This window comes from Haplochromis burtoni, unplaced genomic scaffold (genome assembly GCF_018398535.1).
Source record: "Haplochromis burtoni strain Fernald_Lab_line unplaced genomic scaffold, NCSU_Asbu1 Contig_30, whole genome shotgun sequence".
In the NCBI taxonomy this organism is placed as follows: domain Eukaryota; kingdom Metazoa; phylum Chordata; class Actinopteri; order Cichliformes; family Cichlidae; genus Haplochromis; species Haplochromis burtoni.
In genome coordinates, this window is record NW_024582391.1 from 1,687,211 (window position 1) to 1,710,316 (window position 23,106).

Sequence of the window (23,106 nt, forward strand, 5' to 3'; positions counted from 1 at the left end):
GAACATCACTGCATGGTAATTATAATGATTATACTTCAGAATAATTAGCATAATTACTTGAGCTTTCATTTCTTTTCATATTCAAAACATTTCAAAGAATTGCTTTAACTACAAATACAAAATGACACACAGGAAAAAAACTGTTTTGTTCATTAGTCAGTGAGAACCTGTGGGCTTCATTTACATTGTGTCTGTGCTGTATGTTAAAAAAGGGTCACAGATGGCCAAGAGCAATACCTCCTGCTCCTCTGACTCACTAAGTCACTAAAGGGTTATGGGGTGTTCAGCATCCCTTTGTCTCCCGGCTCTTCGTCCCAGCAGACCTCCCCACAGCTCCTCCACCCAGCTCATTAGCCCTTTTCTAAGAGCCTCCCACCCCTTTCTGTTTCATTGTCTTCCGCAGGGAGGTCACCTGTGAAATGTGTCCGCTTCAAATCGCACACCAGGGAAGCATTTACATGCATGTGTAGCCACATGTGGGTGGAAAGAAAACATACATGTTTACACACATCTCATGCAGACAGACATTCATGAACACATGCTAATGTGTGACACGAGATCGTTGATGTGTGCTTCAGCGCGGGACGGAATAATTGTTTTGCAGGTTAACGCCACGACAAGCGAGCAGACGCACACCCACAGATATTAAGCTTTGATTCTAACGAGTCACTTTGTGTCAGTTTTTAAGAGCACGTCTGTCACGGACAAATCTTTTTTCAAATACAGAGAATGTATCACTCTTGGAAAATAGGGCAAGTTAATTTCAGCTGATAGCAGCTGAAATGATCTCACCATGAGGCTGTGCTGGATAAATTGAAAGTGCAGAATTTTTTTTCTTCTTTTCTTGCCGCATACCCCGTCTCACAGAAATAGAGGCTAAATAACACACAGTGCAGTAAAACTCACTCCAGCTAGAGTGTGGCACAATAGAAAGATGTGTGAAGTTTTCCGGGTCCTAGCCTGCTTGTGGGACAGGGATCCAGAGTTCAGCCACTCAATGCTCCCTGTCCTCCCGTTTCCCAGAATACTCCTCTGCCACCTTCTCATCTCCTTGGCTCACGTTCACGACTCTGATCAAAGCAGAACATTTGTGCATACCTGTGGTTTCATTTTGAAGCCATTTAAATATTACGGTCAAGTTCATTTGAGAACGTGCAGCAGCTACCCATGGCGCAGACTCCCTGTGCGGTCCATTCAGCTGTTAAGAAACCACATGCTGATATTTCCGAAAGAATTCATGGTCGGGAATGTTTGCATACAAGAATACAGCTGCTTCCTCTCTTATGCTATAGACTTGAACTGTGAATTATTAAAGGTACATTGTTTAAAATCTCACAACTAAGCGTCTGTACATTGCAGATTCAGTCAACTGAATTCTGTTTTCTTACTCCGCCCAATTCAAGTACATAATTCTAGCTGCGATGGTCGTTCATCTGTAGTGATTGTTACCTGACAGGCTACAGCTAGGCTGTAAAACTTTATGAAATGAGTCTTAAATGAGCTGATGAGTTAGTGAAGATCACTTCTGTCCATTGAGAGGAAATTCTGAGTTTTTGAGGATATGCTGAACTTTTGTATTGGTAAGCGGGGCTATTTTTATTAGCTGCTGTTAGCCAGCGTTATTGAAATTTTCTTTGAAGTGGAACATTTTTGGACTTGGATACTTGGTGAATAGACTCTGATGACATTCTCACATCATATGAACTTATTTAGGGGGCAAGTGGGATTTTTTAGCCAACATTAGATGAGTGTTTCCCAACCTTTTGAAGCCATGGTACATATTTCACATTAGAAAAGTCACACGGCACACCACCAACAAAAATCTCACAGGAAGCATATTGATCATTTTTCAACGGCACCAGGTATAGTGGAATTGACTCGGTTTGTCCCCAGTATGCCTTTTTGCTTTCTTCTGACCACTACTCTTGCTAGGACCTTCATCTGGGTCAGAACTTTCTCCAGGACTCAGGTCAGATTGAATACTATTTTTTTCTTTTCAAATATTTATCTATTGCTATTATGTGCTGTGTCGTCTCACAGCATGACTATTATGTAATTTCTTCTTCTGTTTTACTAGCAGTTGGGAACCCATTTACTTAGAGCAGTTAGTTGCACTGCCCTCTAGGGGAAGAGAATGTAATTGTTCTCCCCTTTACCCACGGCGATTGCTTGGAGTACTAATCAGGTGGAACCAGATAATCTTCCACGGCACACCTGATCATTTCACAGTGGTTGGGAAACACTGCATTAGATGACATAATGTTAGCATATAACAAGCTTTTGCTGTTCAGCCAACACATCAGCTGTACGTAGATGGAAGAATCATGTGTTCATCTGCTGACTTTAAGTAATTGTGACTAATAATGATATTGAATTGATGGCTATACCCATGTATTTTTAATGGATTATGTTTATGATGTATTAATTTGTTTATAATTACAAACTAATCAATGTATGTTCATGAGTACAACATTCTTTTTTTTCTATTAAATAAACTAAGTAACCTTTAAAGTCTCTTCATTTTTGCATAGGAGACAGCAGATAGTTAAAACGTATAGTTTTTTCAGCTGTGTAGGAAAAATCCTGTCTCCTTTGAAACATCTACACATGTTGAGCATAGGAAAAAAAAATCCTGGAACTCATTTGGTTTTTAGTGTCTTGTTCCAGCAGAGCATATGCAGGTTGACATGAAGGGCTTGAATTTCCTGCCCACTTCCTAAAGCCTGCCGGCCCAAATTGTTTTTGTCGTGTGCTATTTAGTCAAGTAGCGGAGATGAAACCCACAACTAGCTGACTCACAGCATCTCTGTAGTACAACCTTGGGTTAATCTCAGGGGGTGTAGCTCAGGGGCAAAGCAGTTGACTGCAGATCAAGAGGTTCCCTAGTTTCAATCTGGGCACCCTCTCTTTTCGGGACAGGGTGGTGACATGAGTCACACTTCAAATGTCAACAGAGTTACAGCTGCCATGTGGTCAAGCTTGTACCTTCTTCAGCAGTTCAGATAAATAACCTTTTCCTTGTGAGTAATAGAAGCGCCTCCATCTTGTCACCGTTTCAGATGTTTTAAAAAATGAGATACATGAAGGATGAGCGCAATCCCCACAAAACACTCACAGGTGTGGCTAGTTTTACATGTGATTTACAGTAGTTGCAGGCACAGCGGGTTCATTTCAATATCAAGCATAAAATCTAAGACATGCTTTTTTGGCATTAAATGTGAGGGCTATTATTAATATTGCATGTGTAAATGATACTAAATCAATCTGAACCCTCGATTTAAATTCTGTGCAAAAAGATATTTTGTGTCTGGACAAAAGAACTCCCAGAAATATAAATGCAACAGGGTCAGTCTGTGGTTTGCACCTAAGTTTGGGATCTTATTTCAAAAGAACTGATCTGTCCGAAGATTCACGTTTGCTGTAAATGTTACAGACATGAAGCTTGTGCGTTTTGTTTCACTTTACATATTTTCAATCTTTTTTTCATTTGCATTTAGTTTTGGAGAAATGTAATGTTGTTTTGATTCGGTTTTCTATTAACTTAATGAGAAAATGGTAATTAAGGTATCTTCCGTGCCTCTGCTGATTTGTTTTCTCCCCTTATACCCCCGGCCTGCCAGCTTTGTGCAGCTCCTAATAAGGAAACACGAGGAAAAAAAGCTCTGTTTCCAAGTGTTTGATGAGCTGAAAAAGTACTAAGAACACTTAAATTGCACAATGATGACAGTTCACTTTAGATGTGGCACTGAGATCATAGTGGACCACGGTCCTCTTGTTGGCGGTTCAAGTTCAAAGGACAGAATCTAAATTTGTCAAGAAATGAAAAAAAGTAAGCAAACTTTCATCTTGGCGTGATGGAGTGTGCCCTCTACTTTCTTCAAAAGTTTCTCAAATGGAAATCCGTCTGCCCGGACAACTGTGAAAAAAGACACTCTGGCGAAAAAGTTCACGCTTCTCAGTGCATGATCACGACTTTAGAACTTCAAGTGCTGTTGCAATTGCTCCAATGTTACTTGCATATTTCATCATTCTGAACACCTTACTGAGGGGTCAAAATGTCCCACTGCTGCGAGCACTTTAAACTTTGGACCTATAATGATACCTCTTTCCTGAGATGTAAAGCAATATTATTTTTGCTCCGTATCAAATTTGGGCTAATTCCCTGTGAAATCCATCCCTCGGTTTGTGATGTAACAAGCTGTATAGAGTGACTTAAGCAAAGATTTATTGACATTTCAGCGCAACTCTACCTTAATGTTACAGCCACACTGTTACGTGCGTGCAATTCTTACAAAAACCTCGATATTTTTGTGCGATAATATCTTTATTTGCGTTATCAGTGAAACTAAAGGAAAGCCTGTGTAATGACTATGCCACCCGGTTGCTCAATTACATGTGTTATTTGTACTGAGTGTAAAACAGTATCTACCCAGAAGAATTTCTTTTTTCTAAACAACCGCCTGCCTCGAATTTCTATGAAATCCTCATGTGCTTTTATAAACCCGTGTGACTGATCAGAGCGATGCTTTGCTAAAACATAGACTGTGCACATCACAATACCATCTGTTTCCAAGCATCTCATGTTCACTTTTTCTAAAAAAAAAAGTATTAGAAGTTCTTCCTATACTGCAGAACACTGCTGAGTTTGTAAGAAGCTTTCCTGTTTTTTGTCTTGTTGTGCTCTGCTCTGCATTATGGAGCGAGTTTTGACTTCACTGACTTCATATATGTTGTTATATGTGTGCTTCATTAAGATTAGCACATGTGCTCGGTGGCAGCTCCAATTAGGCAGTCTATCCATTGGACCTCATATTTACTCAGCCCCCATACCTCCTCGTCTCATGTCCCACAGCAGATAACTTTTTTGTATTCCCAATAAAAGGAAAGGATCATTAAAGGATCCAGAAATAGTTGGTGAGTCTGGTGGAAGTTTGTCATCTGTTCTGCAGAGAGCAGCTGGAGTGAGGGTGTTTTTTTTTTTGGTTTTGTTTTTGTTCAGAGCAGAGGAAGAAGATATTCTCACTGCTGAAATGTTTGCGATATGGATTTTGTGTACGTGCTGTCTGGAAACTGCGGTGGAATGAGCTCCATGCTTTAAAGGCTGTCTGACCTGCCAGAAACTGAAATTCATTCACTCACTCATCAGCCTCCAATTTTGGCTCACACAGTGGCTGTGACAATTAAATTTGTGACAATTTAAGCTTGCTTAGAGATATGAAAAGAAAATCCTTTGTGCCATTAAAATGACACTGAAGAGACACAGTTGCTCACTGTGGAAATAAGGTGCAGAGTCTGATGTGCTATCAGTAATGGTCTTGTCTCTGCTGTTGAAAAATGTCCCAGAAGTTAGCTAATATTCATGATGAGATGCTCCGTGATTCTGCACACAGCACTGAGATGCAATAACAATGTTCCCATTGAAGCCAGCATAAGCATGCTATTCTCACCAGTAGGGATGGGTATCGTTTAGGTTTTATCCGATACCAGTACCAAACCGGTACTTTTGAAACGGTGCCGGTGCTTAAACGGTGCTCGAACCAGTGCTTAAAGAATGGAGAACACAAACTTTGTCCAAAAACCTCTCATGTTCAGCTGTTTTTTGTAAAAAGATAACAATGTTAGCCTTTTCTGCAGCTATGGGGCATATATGGTATCACTCTTGGCTGGAAGCAGTGCTTAAACAATGGAAAAAACAAATTTGGTCCAAAAACCTCTCATGTTCAGCTGTTTTTTGTAAAAAGATAACAATGTTAGCCTTTTCTGCAGCTATGGGGCATATATGGTATCACTCTTGGCTGGAAGCAGTGCTTAAACAATGGAAAAAACACAAACTTTGTCCAAAAACCTCTCATGTTTAGCTGTTTTCCACTTTTTCTTTGGTCATTTTAGCCTTTTTGGCCAGGGTGAAGGGAGTATCTGCCATCAAACAAGAAGACAGCCGCATGTAGCTATGATGTGTTTGCTAGTTCACCTTACATGCATTAATGTAATAACGTGGTTAGCCTACTCAACGTAAATTACACACGAACAACATTAAGCTACTCACGCAGAGAAGAACGGCTGCTGCTGCCATCATCATCCGTCATCATTTCTGCTACACTGGCAGGGCTAGGGGCCAGGACTCTCCTCTTCGGGTTTTTGGGGGATGTTGCTAACTCCGGGCCGATAACAGGCACCACACCCGCAGTAGATGTGCTCGGTGTGAGGTCTCGCAGCAAGCTATCAAATACGGTGCATTTCTCGGCTTTTAAAAAAACGCTATGGTCGCCAGGTGTTTCATCAGATTCGAGGTGTTACCTCCTTTGCACAGTATCACCTTAAAGCACTTGTTGCAGGCTGCTGAGTTTGCATCTTTTGCTGTGAAGTACAGCCAGACTTTGACCGCTTCGCCTTGGGCATTTTTAATCTGTAGCTCTGCTCTAAAAGAACGTACGTACCTGGGCCCACCTACTACGCTTGCAAAGGTAAAATGATTGGCTGGAATCCAAAGTGTATGACATTTCAGGAAAAAAAAGCACCGAAATAAAGCACCGAAATGTGCGCTGCTTTTCGGTCTGGTTACTACCGTTTATGTCAGAACCGGTGCCATCATGGCACCAGATACCGGTACCCATCCCTACTCACCAGTGATGGGGCCAAAATAGTAAAGTATTACACATTAATGGTTACTTTTCTTAAAAGTAATGTAGTACATTGCTTAATTATTTGCTGAAGAAAGTGACTCGTGGCACTACTTGTTACTTTACTTTTTCCTTACTCCGTAAATAGTCCTAAAATGCAATGTAACATACTTAACCTTAATCGTAATCCTATAGTTCCACTCACCAACATAAATCTGTATCCAAATGAAGACATGCTTGCAATGTTTCTTTTAGTTTTTACAATATCAACACAAAACCGACAACAACGCGACATGGTCCAGTGTACCCATAGGTTTATCATCATTCTGGGTTCTTGGCTAGCTCTCTGTTAGCATGCTGTCTGTCTAGATGTTTTCAGATGTTGAGTTAGCAGCATAGCTTTGTTTCTGTCCTGAACACAGTTTGCATTTCATTATCCAAGCTTGTCCTTTCATGCAATAAAAGGACAAGCGTGCGCTTCTTAAAATCCTTAGACTGTTTTCCTTCTCTTGCACACTATTTGCTAATTCGCTAACTGTAGCGCTAATGTGAAGGAAGGGATATTTTTTCTCTTTACAGCTGCTCTTTACAGCTGTTGTTTTATAGATGACAACAAACAGAGTACCATAACAACTTTGTTTGGAATTAGCAAAGAGTGCATGTTTGCAAATGTTTAAGATCAGCCTAATATATTACTGCTATTACTTGCGCTTACAGGGAGAAAATGTTAGATTAGAAATCTTGCTGGTATGTGTTTGTGATATGAAGACACATTAAAGCTCAAAGCCAGCCAAGTTTTCTTTGCAGCTACTCGTGGTGAATGCACTGTGCTAGCCAAAAGCCTCTTGATGTAGGATGCGTGCACTACGCATCCTACATCGAGGAGCAGATTAATAAGACTGTTTAGCTGTGTAGCTTTTTAAAGCAAGCTAATCAGGTAATCTCCAACACTGAATTGACATCTCATAGGCAAGAAGCAGCTTTGATTAGCAAGAAGTCTTTGTTTATTTCAGCAGCAGCTGCTTCTTTAATATTTCCTGTCAAAGTCCAAATTCGTTTGACCGACCATTCTGAATCCTAGAATCTCACGCAGGGTTGATAGCTTTGGTCATTTTGCTACTCCTGGCTCGTGACATTTTCAGAGCAGTGTTTTTAATCATGAGTGACTTAGCCACATATCAGCCTGAGTGAGATTTATGGCCCCTTCTCTTCAGGAGCCTGTTCTTGTGGACCAGCCATAATAGAGAAACACACAAAATGGTGTTTACACGGAAGGTGCTGCCGTGGTCCTGTTTCTGGGCTGTCTGAGGGCTGTTTGCTTTGTTGATTAGCAGCTCCCCAGAGGCCTCAGTGTGGAGGGGTCTCTGTGAGTCTAGTCTACACTGGGATAGAGACGAATCCCCGATCCCACTTTTTTTTTTTTCATGGCTTTTGCACTTTTTTTATTTTGGGAAAACAAATCTGACCTTATGAAATTAATAATCTTGTTTTCAGATTTAGTTTCGTCATAAAAATCTGTAGCGAAGCTGGCAAACTATCTCTTGTTTGGCATCAAGCTCGAGCTTGATCACCTGACCCTGAATAAAATCAACATGGCGTCATCATAAACACGACCTGTAAGTGTGTCATTTTGCGCATGCTTACCCTTCTGGAAAACAGGCATATGCAGTTGTTTTGTTGCAGTCGAGGGGTCCCATGTGTGAGTGGAGTCGACCTAAATGAGTCAGGTTTGATTTGGGGAGTGAACTCCACCCCTCCCCTCGTCTCTGAGATCTTCATTGTCTAGGGAAACGCCACACTCTCTCTCTTTCTCTCTAACACACACACACACACACACACACACACACACACACACACACACACACACACACACACACACACACACACACACACAGAGTCTTTGGTGTTATTGTTGTTGAAGTGTCTAGGTGTCTGCTACTGGAGGCCTCATCTCTGAGGGCTCGAGGAAGGCTGGCATCCTCTTCTCATTCTCTCTAGTAAATTGTCTGTATTGTCTTTCTGTCAGGAGAGAAGAATCAGTCTCACTCTCTCTCTATTTCTTGTTCAGAATGGAAAAACTGGATGGTTGACTCTGCAGCCCTGTAGGGAATACGGCTCTCCCCTGCCTCAGTATTCGTGCTCAGGCAGGGTGATTAGATATCGTGCCAAACTCTAAAACTAATATGATTGACATATGAAGTTTTTCACCGAGCGCAAGAGGCATTCTGAACTTTCTGGGTACGTGATAACATCCTTATTAAACAGCAAAGTAATCGACTTGATCAAATCATGGCCTGCGCTCAGTGCCAGCGCAGATAAAAAAGATGGAAATGATCACTGTAGAGTAATCGGGCACACGCTTGAACTCTTAACTTAAGATAACATGAATACACAGAAATGGCACGGCTAGAACAGTGGAATATTTTTCCTGTAAAAGCAACTCAGTCAAGTGAAATGGTATTTTAGGCTAGTTGGAAGAATGTGCCATTCAAAGAGCTTTAGAAGTAGAAAAAGAAGGACGGTGTTATAATGCTCTGCAAAGATGACCTTTTGTGCCTTAAACATTAGGTAGATGTTGAATGGTAGTAAGCTCACATTTGACCTCTGACCTTTAAGCTCAATAAGCTGATCAACTTTGAAGGTCTAACTGGTAATAATGCTTTATAGAGCTGTATAAAAGATTGCCACTGTTTGTACTGCATAAGCATATAGGGAATGTTATATGGGGATTCTAAATATCACATTATAGTCTGCATCCAACTGTCATATTTGATCTTTATCCTTCAAGTGCGTGTCCTCTACCAGAGGCCTCGGAGTTTGAGGGTCCTGTGCAGTTAGCTTAGCTGTTCCTAGGACTGCGCTCTTCTGGACAGAGATCTCAGATGTTGTTCCTGGGATCTGCTGGAGCCACTCGCCTAGCTTTGGAGTCACTGCACCTAGTGGGATCACTGTTACCTTCACCCTACACATCTTCTCGAGTTCTTCTGTGAGCCCTTCATACTTCTCAAGCTTCTCCTGTTCCTTCTTCCTGATTTTGCTGTCACTATGGACGTCTTCCTCTGCTTGTCCATCATTACTATGTCTGACTCGTTAGCCGTCACCATTTTGTCCGTCTGGAAGTCCCACAGGATGTTAGCTTGGTCATTCTTGACCACCCTTGGGGGCGTCTCCCATTTTGACCTCGGGACCTTCCAGGCCACACTCGGCACAGATATTTCTGTATTCTATGCCAGCCACTTAGTTATGGCGCTCCATGTGTACCCTGCCTGCTAGCATCTTGCACCCTGCTGTTATGTGCTGGATTGTCTCGGAGCATAAACATACTTGTGCTTAAAACTGTGTAGACTTAAAACGCAGTGTGCAGTCAACAGAGCAATTAGCATTAAAGCCAAAAAAGGGGGTTTGTTTTCATAAATGCCATTTAGCATCTAAGTATTTTTCCGCCCATCCATCTAGTGGATTACATCTTCTGCTCTTTGTAAAGGTCAGCAGTTGATGTTTATTCAGAGTTTGTCTCGTCTCACTCTCTGCCGTTACATCAGATTAGTTTGCCAAACATTTCACAGACGCGCACTTGAGTGGTACTCTCGACCTTGTTTGGCCTTGGGTCGTCCAGCGTCCTATTTAAGTCTAATGTATACTTCATCCCCTCTGCCACAGTCGTGGTTCCCACCACTCAGAACTGTCTTTCTCCTCCCCCCCCAAAAAAGAAACCTTTTGTCCGTCTGCACATGATTCAGGTCAGGGTGTTTTCAGTGGAAATCTCCCCTCACTGCACACAGGGGACATCAATATGAAGTTGGTGGTTGCAGAGAGAGGGTGAAAATGGCTCAGTGCTATAATTTATTCAGACATTGAACTGGCCCAGGCTTGAAGTATTCAAAGTAGCCTACGAAAAAAAAAAGCTTTTAGACATTTCATGAAGCCATGGTCGCTTGACATTTATATTTAAATCAGCCTGAAGTAAAAGCAAAGAGTCAAGAGTACAGCACAGCTACAGGTCCACGGGAGAAAATACCAAATTCACCCTGCACATAGTCTTCATCCCCGGTTTGCCAGAAGTGTCTGCATGCTTACAGTGGGCACACATTTCGATTTAAATAATAGTAAGGGCCTGACTTCATTTATTCTGTAACCTCTAGCCCACACACATCTTACTGTAAAGGAAAATGGCAACCTCCGATACAGCATCGCATTTCATCTTCTGTAATGTGTGCTACGCTGCAGAGTTTATGATGTCATTTAAAAATACTTTTTTTAAGTGCACCTGCTTTTCCTAAAACCACCTCAAATATTCAGGTTAAAGGATGAATCTGCTTCAAAGCAAATTGCTGTCACACTGGTCAACACTTGAAAACTTGTGAGTTTCAGCTCTGAACACTTGCAGTTTTGAGCCTTGTGACCGTTCCCTGCAGTGGCACAGCAACAGGAGAACACACTTCAGCTTGATGCTTTCAGGTGGCAATGAAATCACTAATATTAGATTAAATAGTCTAGACTCTCAGCACTTCCAAATATTGACTCTTTAGGGCTTTGGCGTTTAAAGGAGGAATATACTGTAACTTACTCATCTTATGTTGGTATAAACAGTATAAAAGTAATTTATTTAGAAGAATTTGATTCTGTTTTTTAACCCATGTTGGGTAAATGGTGATTATGAGTAACAGAACAATACAGAAACAGCCTATCCTCCTCACCGTGTCCTTTCTGTAACCTTATCAGTATGCTGAAGCTCTAGCTCCATTACCTTGAATTGGCAGCCAGTCAGGAGGGAAGGGCTTCTTCCAGCTTCCCAGGTATTGTGAGGACTCTTTACTTCATGCCATTTTGGTGATTGCAAACTTCCACAGCTAATACATTAGAGCTGACCCCCATTTCTTTTGCAACTAAGCTGGAAGTACATTTTTTTGCTGTGTTATTACAGAAGAAAAAGTACTGCTGTTGGTTTATGTTGTTTATGTCCAGCATGACTGGCGACTAAGTAGAAAAGTGTGTAGCGATGTAGTGAACTGAGCTGATGAGTTTAGGGACGTTTTAAAGAGGTCATCTCTTACAAAAACATAGAAACTGTCATTCTATGGTTTGTAAGTCAAAACTCAAGGACAAAGGGGAAGACAGGACAACGCACACACCCACACACAGAGGGGTTGATGGGTGACTGGGCACAGGTGGGAGGGAAACAGGTAAAGCTAATATTGCCAATGTTGATAAAGCAGGTAGTCATGAAAGGAAGGAAATGAATGACAACCAGGAAGTAAAAACAAAACAAGACAAAGAAAGAGCTTTACTGACAAAGTAAAATAGGGCGTTAAAAAAAAAGAGACATGAAAACGAACACTAAACTTGATGACAGAGACGTGGGGTCAAAGATAACAGAAGAAACTAAAAGCACAATGAAACAGCAATGACAAAACAGATACATACAGATACACACCGGGTGTGTCGAACACAGCTCACTGGATGGCTTTGAAAAATGAGGAGGAGGAGGGCGTGGATTTTGAACTTTTAAATGTATTTACAACTTGTCCTACTGACAAAGATCATAGCTATTCATACCACTCTGATGTAATATCAATAAATGACATAAATATTTGTTTTCATTATCTGCAGAAGAAATTGCTGTTTATTTCTTACAGTTTTAGCTCAAAGGCTCGTGCTGACAGATTTCTTTCATGAACTACAGCAGCTTGATGCATGCTCCATCAGTGGGCTTTGATCAGTGGTTGTTGGTCAATGGTCATGAGAATTTGCATATTAATGATCAGTGAACTCCCAGCACATTGTTCCTTCAGTGGTGCTAGTGTCAGTCACTATGGAAACCTGCAGTCAACTTAGACTGAAGAAGTCACTTGGATGAGTGACGAAACGTTTCTCCCGCTGAACTACAGCAGCATTTCTTCATCCTGTAACAAAACTGACATGTACTGTTAAAACACTCCTGATCTACAGACTGGCTCCTCCAGTCTGTGTGCCAAACATCTTTGGGCAAGAGATTAACCCCAAGTTGCTCTCAGATGCCTCCCTCGGAGTATGAATGAGCATGAATGTTAGATAGACAGCACTTATCTCAAAAAAGCATAGAAAAGTGAGAATGGGTATAAATGGGTGAATGAGGGAAGTTGTATTAAGCACTTTGAGTGCTCAGGTGAAGTAGAAAACCACTATATAAGAACCAGTCTATGAATTACACTTCTTTTCTAATATTAGGATATAAAATGATGTAAAGAAAGTTAGAAATCCCTGCTTTATACTAACCTGTGGCCATTATACAGTTATATTATTTATTATTTCTACAATGAACATTCTCAAATGTACTACTAACCTCAAGACTATTTTGCTGTTTTCCATTAGAGTTAGTATTTCTATCCACATAATTTATATAAATGAATATATTTCTCCTCCAAACAAGGTGAAAGGTAAATAAAGGATGACACGGCAAGAGATAATTGCCCCTGGAGAGCCCTACGTCTCTATGGTAAACTGTGGTGTGTGTACATCACTATGACCCTGTGCCCTGACCATAATCCCTCACTGCAGGGGCTGGATTAGGGCCTCGTTTTATTAGCCAGGCTCACCATCCCCCCTCCCGAGTGGTTTTGTTCCCGCTTCAGTGTGGATCGATTGCTGGCTCGGTCTGAAGTGGCAGTGCTAGTTATTAAACGTGGGATAACCAAACCCTTCGGACTGCTGGGATAATCCCATCACAAATTAAGTAGAGGGAAATTGGTCAGGGAGAGCCGGGACTGGAGAGAATCTTCATATTGTGACCTTCGTAACACAAACGAGCACAAACTCCTTTATTTGTTAGAAGCTGATCCGTAAGGATTTCGACCCACGGTGGATCAACACTTTAGCAAGCTGTCGCTGAACTGAAACTAAAGTTTTGACAATCGACTGAAACTGTAAAAGAGCCAGAGTATTATTACTTAGTGTGTAAGAATCGATCCAAAAGAGAGCCATGTGTTGTGATTTTTATACCCTTAATGCTTGAATGTTGAAGTTGTCATGGTTTCTAAGGGCCTGCAAACATCCATCTATCAACTGAGCCTTGAGGTATTATGGGAAATATAACAAGGCTTTTAATCCCTACCAAGTGTCTTGTGCAAGCCCCAGCTACACACAAATCTATGAAAACATAGAAAAGGTTCCCTTTAAAAGAAATACAAATATTTAATATGAATACTTTGAGAATTTTAATATGCTTTCTAACCCATTCCTGTGCCCTTTCTCTGTCTTTCTTTCTTTTTTATAGTTTTGTTGTGTGCAGCTTGCGTGCTATCTCAAAGTCATCGTGTGGAATACTACTGGATGTTAATTACCCCTGCTGTCTGAAGTGAATATCATTAGAGCTTGAACTGGACATGAACCAGCCATTACTGAAAGGGGCAAAAGTTTATTAAATGCCATTAGTAGGTCTTCAACCTAATTTAAAAGCGAACACACATTGACTGGCTGGCTGCTAGATGTGATTTCCAGGCTGCTCTGACGTAGCCTCGGGCAGTGGGCAAAAAAAAAAAAGAAACACATTTGAAACAAAGGAATAATAGTACAAGCTGCCGGTGAGGGATTTTTCCCTCTTATTTGGGGTGGAGGTTTTTGTTATGGTTTAGCAGTGAGTGAGAAAGTAGGTTTTATAAGTTACCTGTTTCTGCAGAAGAACTCGAGTTGCACCGATGATTTCCTCATGAGAAATGGCGCTTTATAAAGTTGAGTTACTCACCCAAAAAAAAAGAAAAAAAAGCAGTTTGAAAACCCTGTCATCATCTCTACTTTCTTGCTGCTGAGAAAGTTCCTGGAAGTTTCCAGATGTCATCATAAATTTATTTGCATACGAAGCCTTTCTACCGGAGTTACCGCACTCAGAGACAAAGGAGGAGGGAGAGAACTTTTGTAATGAAATCTCACCGAAAACTTGGCAACAATAAGAGTTTTTTGTAACACAAAAATGTAATTTTTTTGCAGCACTTTACGTTTACATTACCCTGAATTGACAATACACTGCTGTAATGTCAGTAAGTCCTGACTATGGATTGGGAATCTGTGTCTATGTCATAATTATTCATTTCACCAAGTGTGGGAAAAACAAGACCGATCTTTGGATCGAGGACCTTATTGGGCGACAGCTAAAGATGTAATGTGTGCTTTTGTCTTCTAGGTCAGTGGTTACTAACAGCGATGACAAATTTGACTTTATGAAATGGTCATAAATTATGAGGTGCTAAGAGATCTAATATTGACGTAATCCCCAGAACACTAAAAAGGACAAGCTTGTCTTTTTAGCACCTAATGGCAACACTCATGACGAGAATAACACTCGACTAAGCTCCACTTCTTAGACCACATCATCTCTAGAAAAGACTTAGAGAGAGAACAACAGTTCGGGGCCTCTGAGCACTGATTATAATATTGAGACCACGGATTTATCAGGTAGGGGAGGATTAAATGAAAGCAGTTGGCGCCAAGTAAACACTAAGTAGAGGGGATGCTTTATCAGGATATTAGCACAAGTTCAAGTAAGTGAGATAGTACAAAGGATGTGAGTGAATGAAGATGAACTGGGATGCCTTGATAAGAGGTGTTTAGTTAGTGTACTAGGTGCAGAAACACATGCTTATTTCACTGTTATTTGCAGGATTCAGTCACTATTTCTGCCTCGACACAGGTGGTCACAAGAAACACTTACAGTTGTTCTTGAATCTCCTTAGTCTTGTCACGGTGTTAAATACAGACGAGTTGGCGCACAGCGTAATCCATGATTAGAATGCGTCGCTCCCACCACTAAGACGTGTCTCGGTTGTATCAGATGGAAGCTTAACACTGGCATATGCTCAGTGCAATGATCTGTCTATGGATGACAGGTGGTTACCCAACTATTTGCATAATTATGGGTGTAACACACAGGCTGCTAGGACGTCATAAACAAATCCATATGGCCTTTTGGGAAAATCCAGATGATTTACACCACAGCTAACGGATATACTCACCGTCTTGACTTTGTAGCAGACATCGGTGGGATTTCTCACTGAATGTTTTAACCGGAGTGTGAAATATGGAGCAACTTCATCCCCTCTACTTGTTTTGGCAGCTCTAATCAAATGTGGGAACTTTATACCAAGTTTTCATGACAGATCGGTTAATGTGGCAGCTGAAACATGGGCCAGTGTTTCCTGTGTAGTTTTCTGTTAGACGTTTGATGGAAAGAATAAATGTTGGCTCTGAGACTCAATTTCAGTCCCCTGGAAACTTCCTAGAGTCAACTTGAGTTGGGTAGCACAGTGTGTAAGAATGACCTTTATCACAATAGTCAGATCATGATATATGAGCAAGTTTCCTGCAATTATTATTGTACTTGTTATTTTTAGAGTGGTTCGACCAAGCAAGGGGTTAGATAATCACATCTAATTTTTTTTCTCACATGTACTTTTATATATATATATATATTTTTATCGCTGTCTGGGTAATTTCCCCAGCCAAAACTGTGTGTATAATATATCTACAGTAATGTATTTCAGCACAGATGGAATCAAGCCAAGCTAAACTTTCCATCGTGGAGTTGCGCAGTGTTGTTTTGGGCTTAACAGACCTTTTATAAAAACACGAGTACTTGTAATCACCACTTCCCATGTCTCAGCTGACATTTCATGGAGTGCTGTTAAGGAGGTATAGCAGGGGATGTAGCAGCACCTCCCAAAAATGGGCAACTTTTTGACGACCAAGGTGAAAAGCAAGCCGCTTAATAAATCGATAAAGCGGCAAGTGGTTTGATTTTGCTATAATCCCTTTTCTTTGTCTTTTGTAATCCCCTCCACAGACATGTCTCTCAATGTCCGTCGCAGTAGTGATCCCGCACTGGCTGGCTTTCCTCCAGGCGAGGCCCCGGTTGCTCCAGAAGAACCGTCCAGAAAAAATCCAACTCGCTGGTCCACAACCCCTGGTTTCCAGAAGCCCAACCATAAACGAAACCCCAGCAATGAAACAGGGAGCCTTGAACAAAAGGTAACTACACCTCCTGTGGTAATGTAGCCAATAAACTGTGCACGAATGCCTCAATGATACCTGGTATGATGCACCATTAAGTTGTTAAGATCATTTATTGGAATCTAAATGGTGTCAAAATGCAATAGATCAATAAAGTCTATTTTTTAAACCACTGTGAACTATTACATACTTATTCCAGCAGCACCTTGCCCAGAAGATAGGGCTGCTGATGTACGGGTGCTGCATCAATTATAATGCCTGAGATATGTGCTCTGAAATCTTCCCAACCTCCAGTCTCTGTTTTCAACTTACTCCTTTCTTCCCTCATTTTCATTCCTTGTCTCCTCTGCGCCCCAAATCAAAGAAATAAGTGTTAGATATGAAAGTTGTGCTGCCCTGCTTGCAGATATCCAGCAGTAGCATAGATAGTGTTTATCTGAAACTAGTTCCATCTGATAACACCCCTTCTTGTCATCCAAAAGGATTAGCAGAGATTCTTAAACACATTCCCTTTATTACAAATTCACCTTCTTGGTGCTTTTAAGCTTCTGATTATTAGTCAGAAAAAAATAAAATGAAATAAAACACACCTCAGGTACTCCGGTGCATCCTCCCTGCTGCTTCTGAAAGTAAAAGAAAGCCAATTAACTTCTCACAATGGCTGCCGTGCTGACAGCCCTTTACTTCTCACTGAGGGAGAGGTATGTTCCCATCAAACGGGGATGTTACAAATGGGGAAATTATTGAATGTTCGAAATGTGAAACATCAGCTCTGCGTGTGATTAGCGTGTCTGGGAGAAGGGGCTGATAGAGACACTTTAGTTGTCACGGCCCACAGAATGTAAAAGCAAGAGTGTGGGCTGAAATCAGAGCTCTCATTTTGTTAGTGGGAATTCTGTTCTGAACTACTGAACTGAGCAACTATGTATGTTTGTGTGCTTGTACTGAATATAAAAATGGGAAAGCAGAGGATCAGGAGTGTTGAAATATGACTTTGAATTTCATTGACTGTATATGGATTGCATGTCTTTAGCCCTTCTGTTACGTCCTACCATGCATAGAGGATTCCACATCCACAACGATGTTTGTAAGTTGTGGATCGTGGATAAATATTATTATGTTGATGTAATAAGAGGATTCCAGATTATGTACACCGCCACACACTAAACAGACGGATACGGTAGTTTACAAAATAGAAGTTTCCATTAGTTTACTTTAGTCATACATAAAACAATGGTTTAACCCTTTATAGGGCTCTCATTAAAACACGTAAACATTAAAAATTTCAACCCTGGCATGTTATTGGGGGATATTTCAGGACTTTTTCACATGTGTGATTTTTAAAAAAAGATATTTTACAGTGCAAATCAAGATTCCTTTCCTGTTTATGGTATACGTATTTACCAAAACAACAAACAAACCTGTATATAAGACCTGTAGGATAAACACAAATATGTTTATAAAGCCATGTTTTTTATGAACATTGTTTTTTTTATTCACACTGGCAATTTTCGTAAATATAACACACATATCAAATAATTACTGAATAAATTTTAGTAATAAGTAATAAGATGTACTGTAAAAATAATCACCAGTTATATACCATTAACTGATATAATAGAAAACTGCAATAAGGTCATGAAACAAACCAAACTACACTCTCAGTTTTGATGTTATGACCACAAGTATGAGTGTAATGTAGGGGTAAAAAAATTAAAAGCTTGAAATGCAACAGGCTGTGACTGACTGGTCAGATACAATAATATCACTATCTGTCACATAACCTGATCTTTTGTGATTGGCTGGGAGAAATTCCTCATAGTTAGTCGTGGGGAGGACAATTGTTTTGTCCATTGAAGTCACCAAATATGGCTTCTTGTCCAATAAAAGGTTAAGACAATTCCTGTAAAAAACTTTCCTGGCAAAGCAACATTTTACATGGCGAGTTCAAAGTTATTATGACCAAGCCACTATAAATCAATTATTCCCTTAATAATGTTTAGCTGCCCAACTTGTTAAGTTGTGTCCCATTTAGTTCTTGACTCCCATCTGCAGCAGTTCAAATGTTATCTGAATGTAGTGCATTTTAAGACACCATCCTGCCACAGATGCTTGAAATGGCATGGTGTGAAAAGTGACGAGCTAACAGCAGGATGCTGTCATTTTTATTCAGCTGACAGAACCAGACTTTTTTCAACTACAAAGGGAGTCTTAGTCCTTGTAACCCTTAATCTATTTCTTGCACCAACTGCCATATATTCATTTCAAGTCTGTTTTTATGAAATTAACAGCATATGTTGTAAGAATGTGTTAGTCAGCATGTGTAGTATTTGTTCTTGGCACCATATTTTTGAAAAGGAACATCCTTCAGCATTGCCAAAAGCAACTTACTCATAACAAAGTCTCTTCACTGTCTAGGATCGTTTCCTTTTACAGACTAAAGCCAGCCACGTGCTCAATTCCCCAACTAGTCTGAAAACGGCTCAGTCAGACTCAGTTTTTCTGCTAAATCTCAACAATAAAAGTCAGTGAGAGTACTCAGTCATCGGCTAGCACTGTAAACTCATCACATCTGCCAATGACTTTACAATACTTGGTATTTAGGGTTATCTGCACTTAGCAAAGTCACCCATAGGGATTAGACAGTCAGTTTGAGCCTCTCTGGTATCTGGCTTTCTCTACATTTTATGATCTGATGTGTCGTAAAACTCTGTGGAGGGGGGTCCTTTGTCGTGCCGTGTCTGAGGCTGCGATGGCTAACAGGGCTGTCTCTATACACAGGCCAGTTGTGCAGCTCAGTTTTATATTTCTGTTATGCCTTCATCAGGCCCCTTGCATGTCACATTCAACTGTAGCCAAACACTGCTGGCTCTCCCTCCCATTCTTTTAAGCTCCTTTGTTTTTGCGTTGTTTTGATATATTTGCTATTTTGTGATTTGTTAAGCAACTATGTGTTCTCTTTCAATTATGATGTCTCATTAAAAATCCCCAAAATGGTTTTTTTTTCGCGCTTACTCTTTATATGCTGTTTTTGTGACTAATCAGACCATATATGGTTGCTTTTCTACTTGTTTGTCTTGGTGAATCACTTGGCTTTGATTTTAATTATTGATTTGCTTTCTCTTCTATTCAAAAAAAAACTTCACTCTTGACCTTCAGCTGCTGAGATTCCTAAGCCAAGGCTAGCAAGTGTGGAATATTATCTTCTGTGCCTGGGTGTGTTTTTTTGCTTGTGGCCAGTGTAATATTTTATGCTCAAGTATGCTGATGTATGACATTACCTTGACAGGAGCTTTGTGAAGTTGTTTTGGGTTTTTTGTAATGATAAATCCTAGTTGGAGCTGTCTTGTTATTAAAAAGGTCCTCAAGCAGCTCAGGTGTGGCTGTAATGAAATATCAGGAGCAAGGGTTGAGTGAGAGTTAACTGAACCACAAAGATGGTTCAGTCTTCAAAAATCAGGTTCGTCCTGGATTTTAGATAATTCTGTACCAAATTTCTTTCTTCTTCTTTTTTTTTTAGAAAGAGTATTTATACGAGTGCATTAAAGACTTCTTCTGATAGCAGGACCACAGTGGTGTACAATTTTTAATGTCTCTGCCTTTTCCTCTTTCTTTGCAGGGCAGAGGAGCCCATGCCTACCGTAGTCTTCCTCGTGATGCGAGTGGCTGGTCCACTCAGTTCCAAAGAGAGATGACTCGATCTTCCCTTAGTGCCAACCATCCAATGGTAGATCGATGGCTCGATCGACAAGAACAGGTTTGTTGGTGGACAATTAAGGAAATTGGAGACTCTATGGTTTATTTGTGGTTTGCAGATAAACAACTTTATTGCTTGACCAGTTCATAGCAGCTTGTATTTTTCACCACAGTCACCACTGGTTGGTCTAAAATAAAACAAAACAAGTTGGTTCACTTGGTGATGTGTTGATACAAAAGTAACCTGGCTTCGTACAAGAGGATCTGCAGATTCAGATATTTGGTGTATGTGCTTAGCAATCAGTGGTGTTGAGCTAAAATTTCAATATCTCTACTTGAATATTGCTTAGAGGCAATGACTTGGAAGGGTTTTTGAACTTTGGATAGTGGGCTTTCTTGCTGTAAATTGATCAATGGATACAAAATGTGTTGGTCTAGAAATTAAGCGGGCATACACTTGTTCTATATAGTACAAACCTTCGGGTTTTTCAAAATGGAATTTGTTAAGGTTCAGTTACACTTCAGTAAAAATAAGACAGTGACCTCCTTGCAACTCAGAAAAAAACTGCGTTTGCCCTGTGATTGCAATTAATTTTTTCATATAAATATACCTGTTGGGAGGCAACCGGTCTCCAAGGAGCCACGGTCCAGCTCAGTCTGACTGCAATCACCCTCGTACAAATTGTCAAAGTGTCAGGGCTCTGTGTGCAGGCGGATGGAGAGGAGGATCCAAATGCGAGACTCGGACACTGAATACAACTCAAAACCTCAGCTTTATTGCTGGCATGAAGACAAAACATGAAGTGAACACTGAATGCTGAGAACAGAAACACACAGGCATAATCTGATGGTACGACGCGACACTGAGCACAGGAAAACACAGGGCTAATATACACAGGGTGGTAATCAGGGAATGGGCAACAGGAGGGAGACACAGCTGGGAGAAATTGGACTAACGAGACAGGGAAGCAGTAGAACTGAACACACTCACATGAGACACAGACCTTCACAATAAAACAGGAAACAAGAAACCACTAAACAAAGACGCAGACAGAATATAACACATGCAACTCAAACAATACATGAAACAACAAATCCTTAAACAGATAAACAGAAACATGGAACTCTAATAATAATAATCATCATAGCATCAGAGAAACAAAGCAATCATTCAAAAATAAACCAAAACATAAGAACTCAAAATGCTGGGTCCAACCTGACCCAGAACCGTGACACAAACATTTACAAATAAATGCCATCTTACATATAGACCCAAACAGGTTGGCAATGTATTGCAATCAAACTCTGAGTGAGTCTGTGCTGATGACCACAACTTGTCTGTGACACATCCATTTGCAATAGAGGACTTGACTCAATCGGTTGCTAGCTATTCTGACTATATTTCTATTTAGAAGCAAGTGTGTGTCAGAAAAGATTCTGAATTTCTGCTTTAGATCTGTGAGTTTTGTGGAACTAGACTGCAATATATCTCCAACAGAGAGCAACAAATTTGTAATTTTCACGGATTTATCACAACTAATGACTGTATTATCACCAACAGATTGCATGAAATTGCCCCGATTTAGTCACAAACTGATAGCAGACAAACTCATTTTCACTTATGTTTTATCTCTGTCTTGACTCACCAGAGTCATACTATCTTTCTTTTAGTTCTTGCGTATGAACAAAATTCTACTGTAGAAACGTATACAGATAGAAATGGAAACTCCTCACCAGTTTCTTTGAGGCTGCACTTGTTTGAAGTGCTGGCTCTGGCTGCTGGCCTGGGGTCAGCATACGCCCAGCTTTAACGTCGCTGGGTTGTTGGCTAGCTTTCGGCTAACTGCCCATCATGTAGATAACTGACAAACCTTTGTAATGCCAGTAACAAAGTAGCTGTGACATAATTACTGAATTTTGTATCGTAATGTGTTACATTACTGTGTTACAGAAAAGTGTAATGTGATTACAGTAATGTGGGGATTTGTTTTGTGGAGAGGAGAAGTTGAGGCTGTGTATCTCTGTAAAAAAGTAGCGGTACTCTAGTTTTCATGTCCACATTGAAGTCCCGTTGCTCTAATTATACAGCAGATTATACACTAGTTATATATCCTATTAAGTAGGAGTATTATTTAATAACACTATTTTGCTGATGCATGATTTGGCATCAACTACACAGCGTTTCTTGATCATAGTTTACTCCTGTGTTTTCACAGTATGCATGATTCGTTATCTCTGACCACAGTGTAATGTCAGTCACAGCTGCGACTGATAACAGAGTTATTACAGTGACAGCGACTGCTCACTGCCCAATCCAATTTAGAACCAGGTCAATGACTGACATCAGACTTCTGTCCAATACTTTTTCATGAAGTAACAGTGTACAATGTTAGTCCTTGCAGGCTTGTCTCCTCGCCTCACACCCTCTTCGCTCTGTCGGCACTTTGTGATTGACTCACCCTGTGACTGGTCCCTCAACTCCTCAGTCTGTCAGAGGCGAAAAAATATTCTCCCTTTAAAAGTTATTAAAAGTGACAGAGGCTCTCTGCAGGGAGGGTGGAAATGACCTTGGGAAGTGTCGAACACGCTGAGCTTGATGTGAAGAGGATTTCTCCCAGTTTGTCTGCCGGTCTGTACCTCAACTACCTGCTTTGATTCATGCAGATGGTGTTTAATCGGCCCATTAAAGAATAAAAAAAGAGCCGAGAAAGGGTGAGGAAAAAAGAGTGAGATGCTCGAATGACTATAAAGTCTTCCTTCTTTCTCTGTAGTCTCATTATGGTTGTGTTTGGAATTCTTTCTCTTACTAAAC

General features: G+C 40.5%; 1 protein-coding gene across 2 annotated transcripts in view; it reads left to right on the top strand.

Annotated features, from left to right (window-relative positions):
* The window catches only part of LOC102299546 (partitioning defective 3 homolog), a 308,415-nt gene that overhangs the window by 84,900 nt on the left and 200,409 nt on the right, over positions 1 to 23,106 (top strand). For both annotated transcript variants that reach the window (XM_042219256.1, XM_042219257.1), the window contains exons 3-4: positions 16,432 to 16,616; positions 20,218 to 20,355. In XM_042219256.1, the coding sequence (XP_042075190.1) occupies positions 16,432 to 16,616; positions 20,218 to 20,355 (323 nt within the window). The remainder of the gene's footprint in view (positions 1 to 16,431; positions 16,617 to 20,217; positions 20,356 to 23,106) is intronic.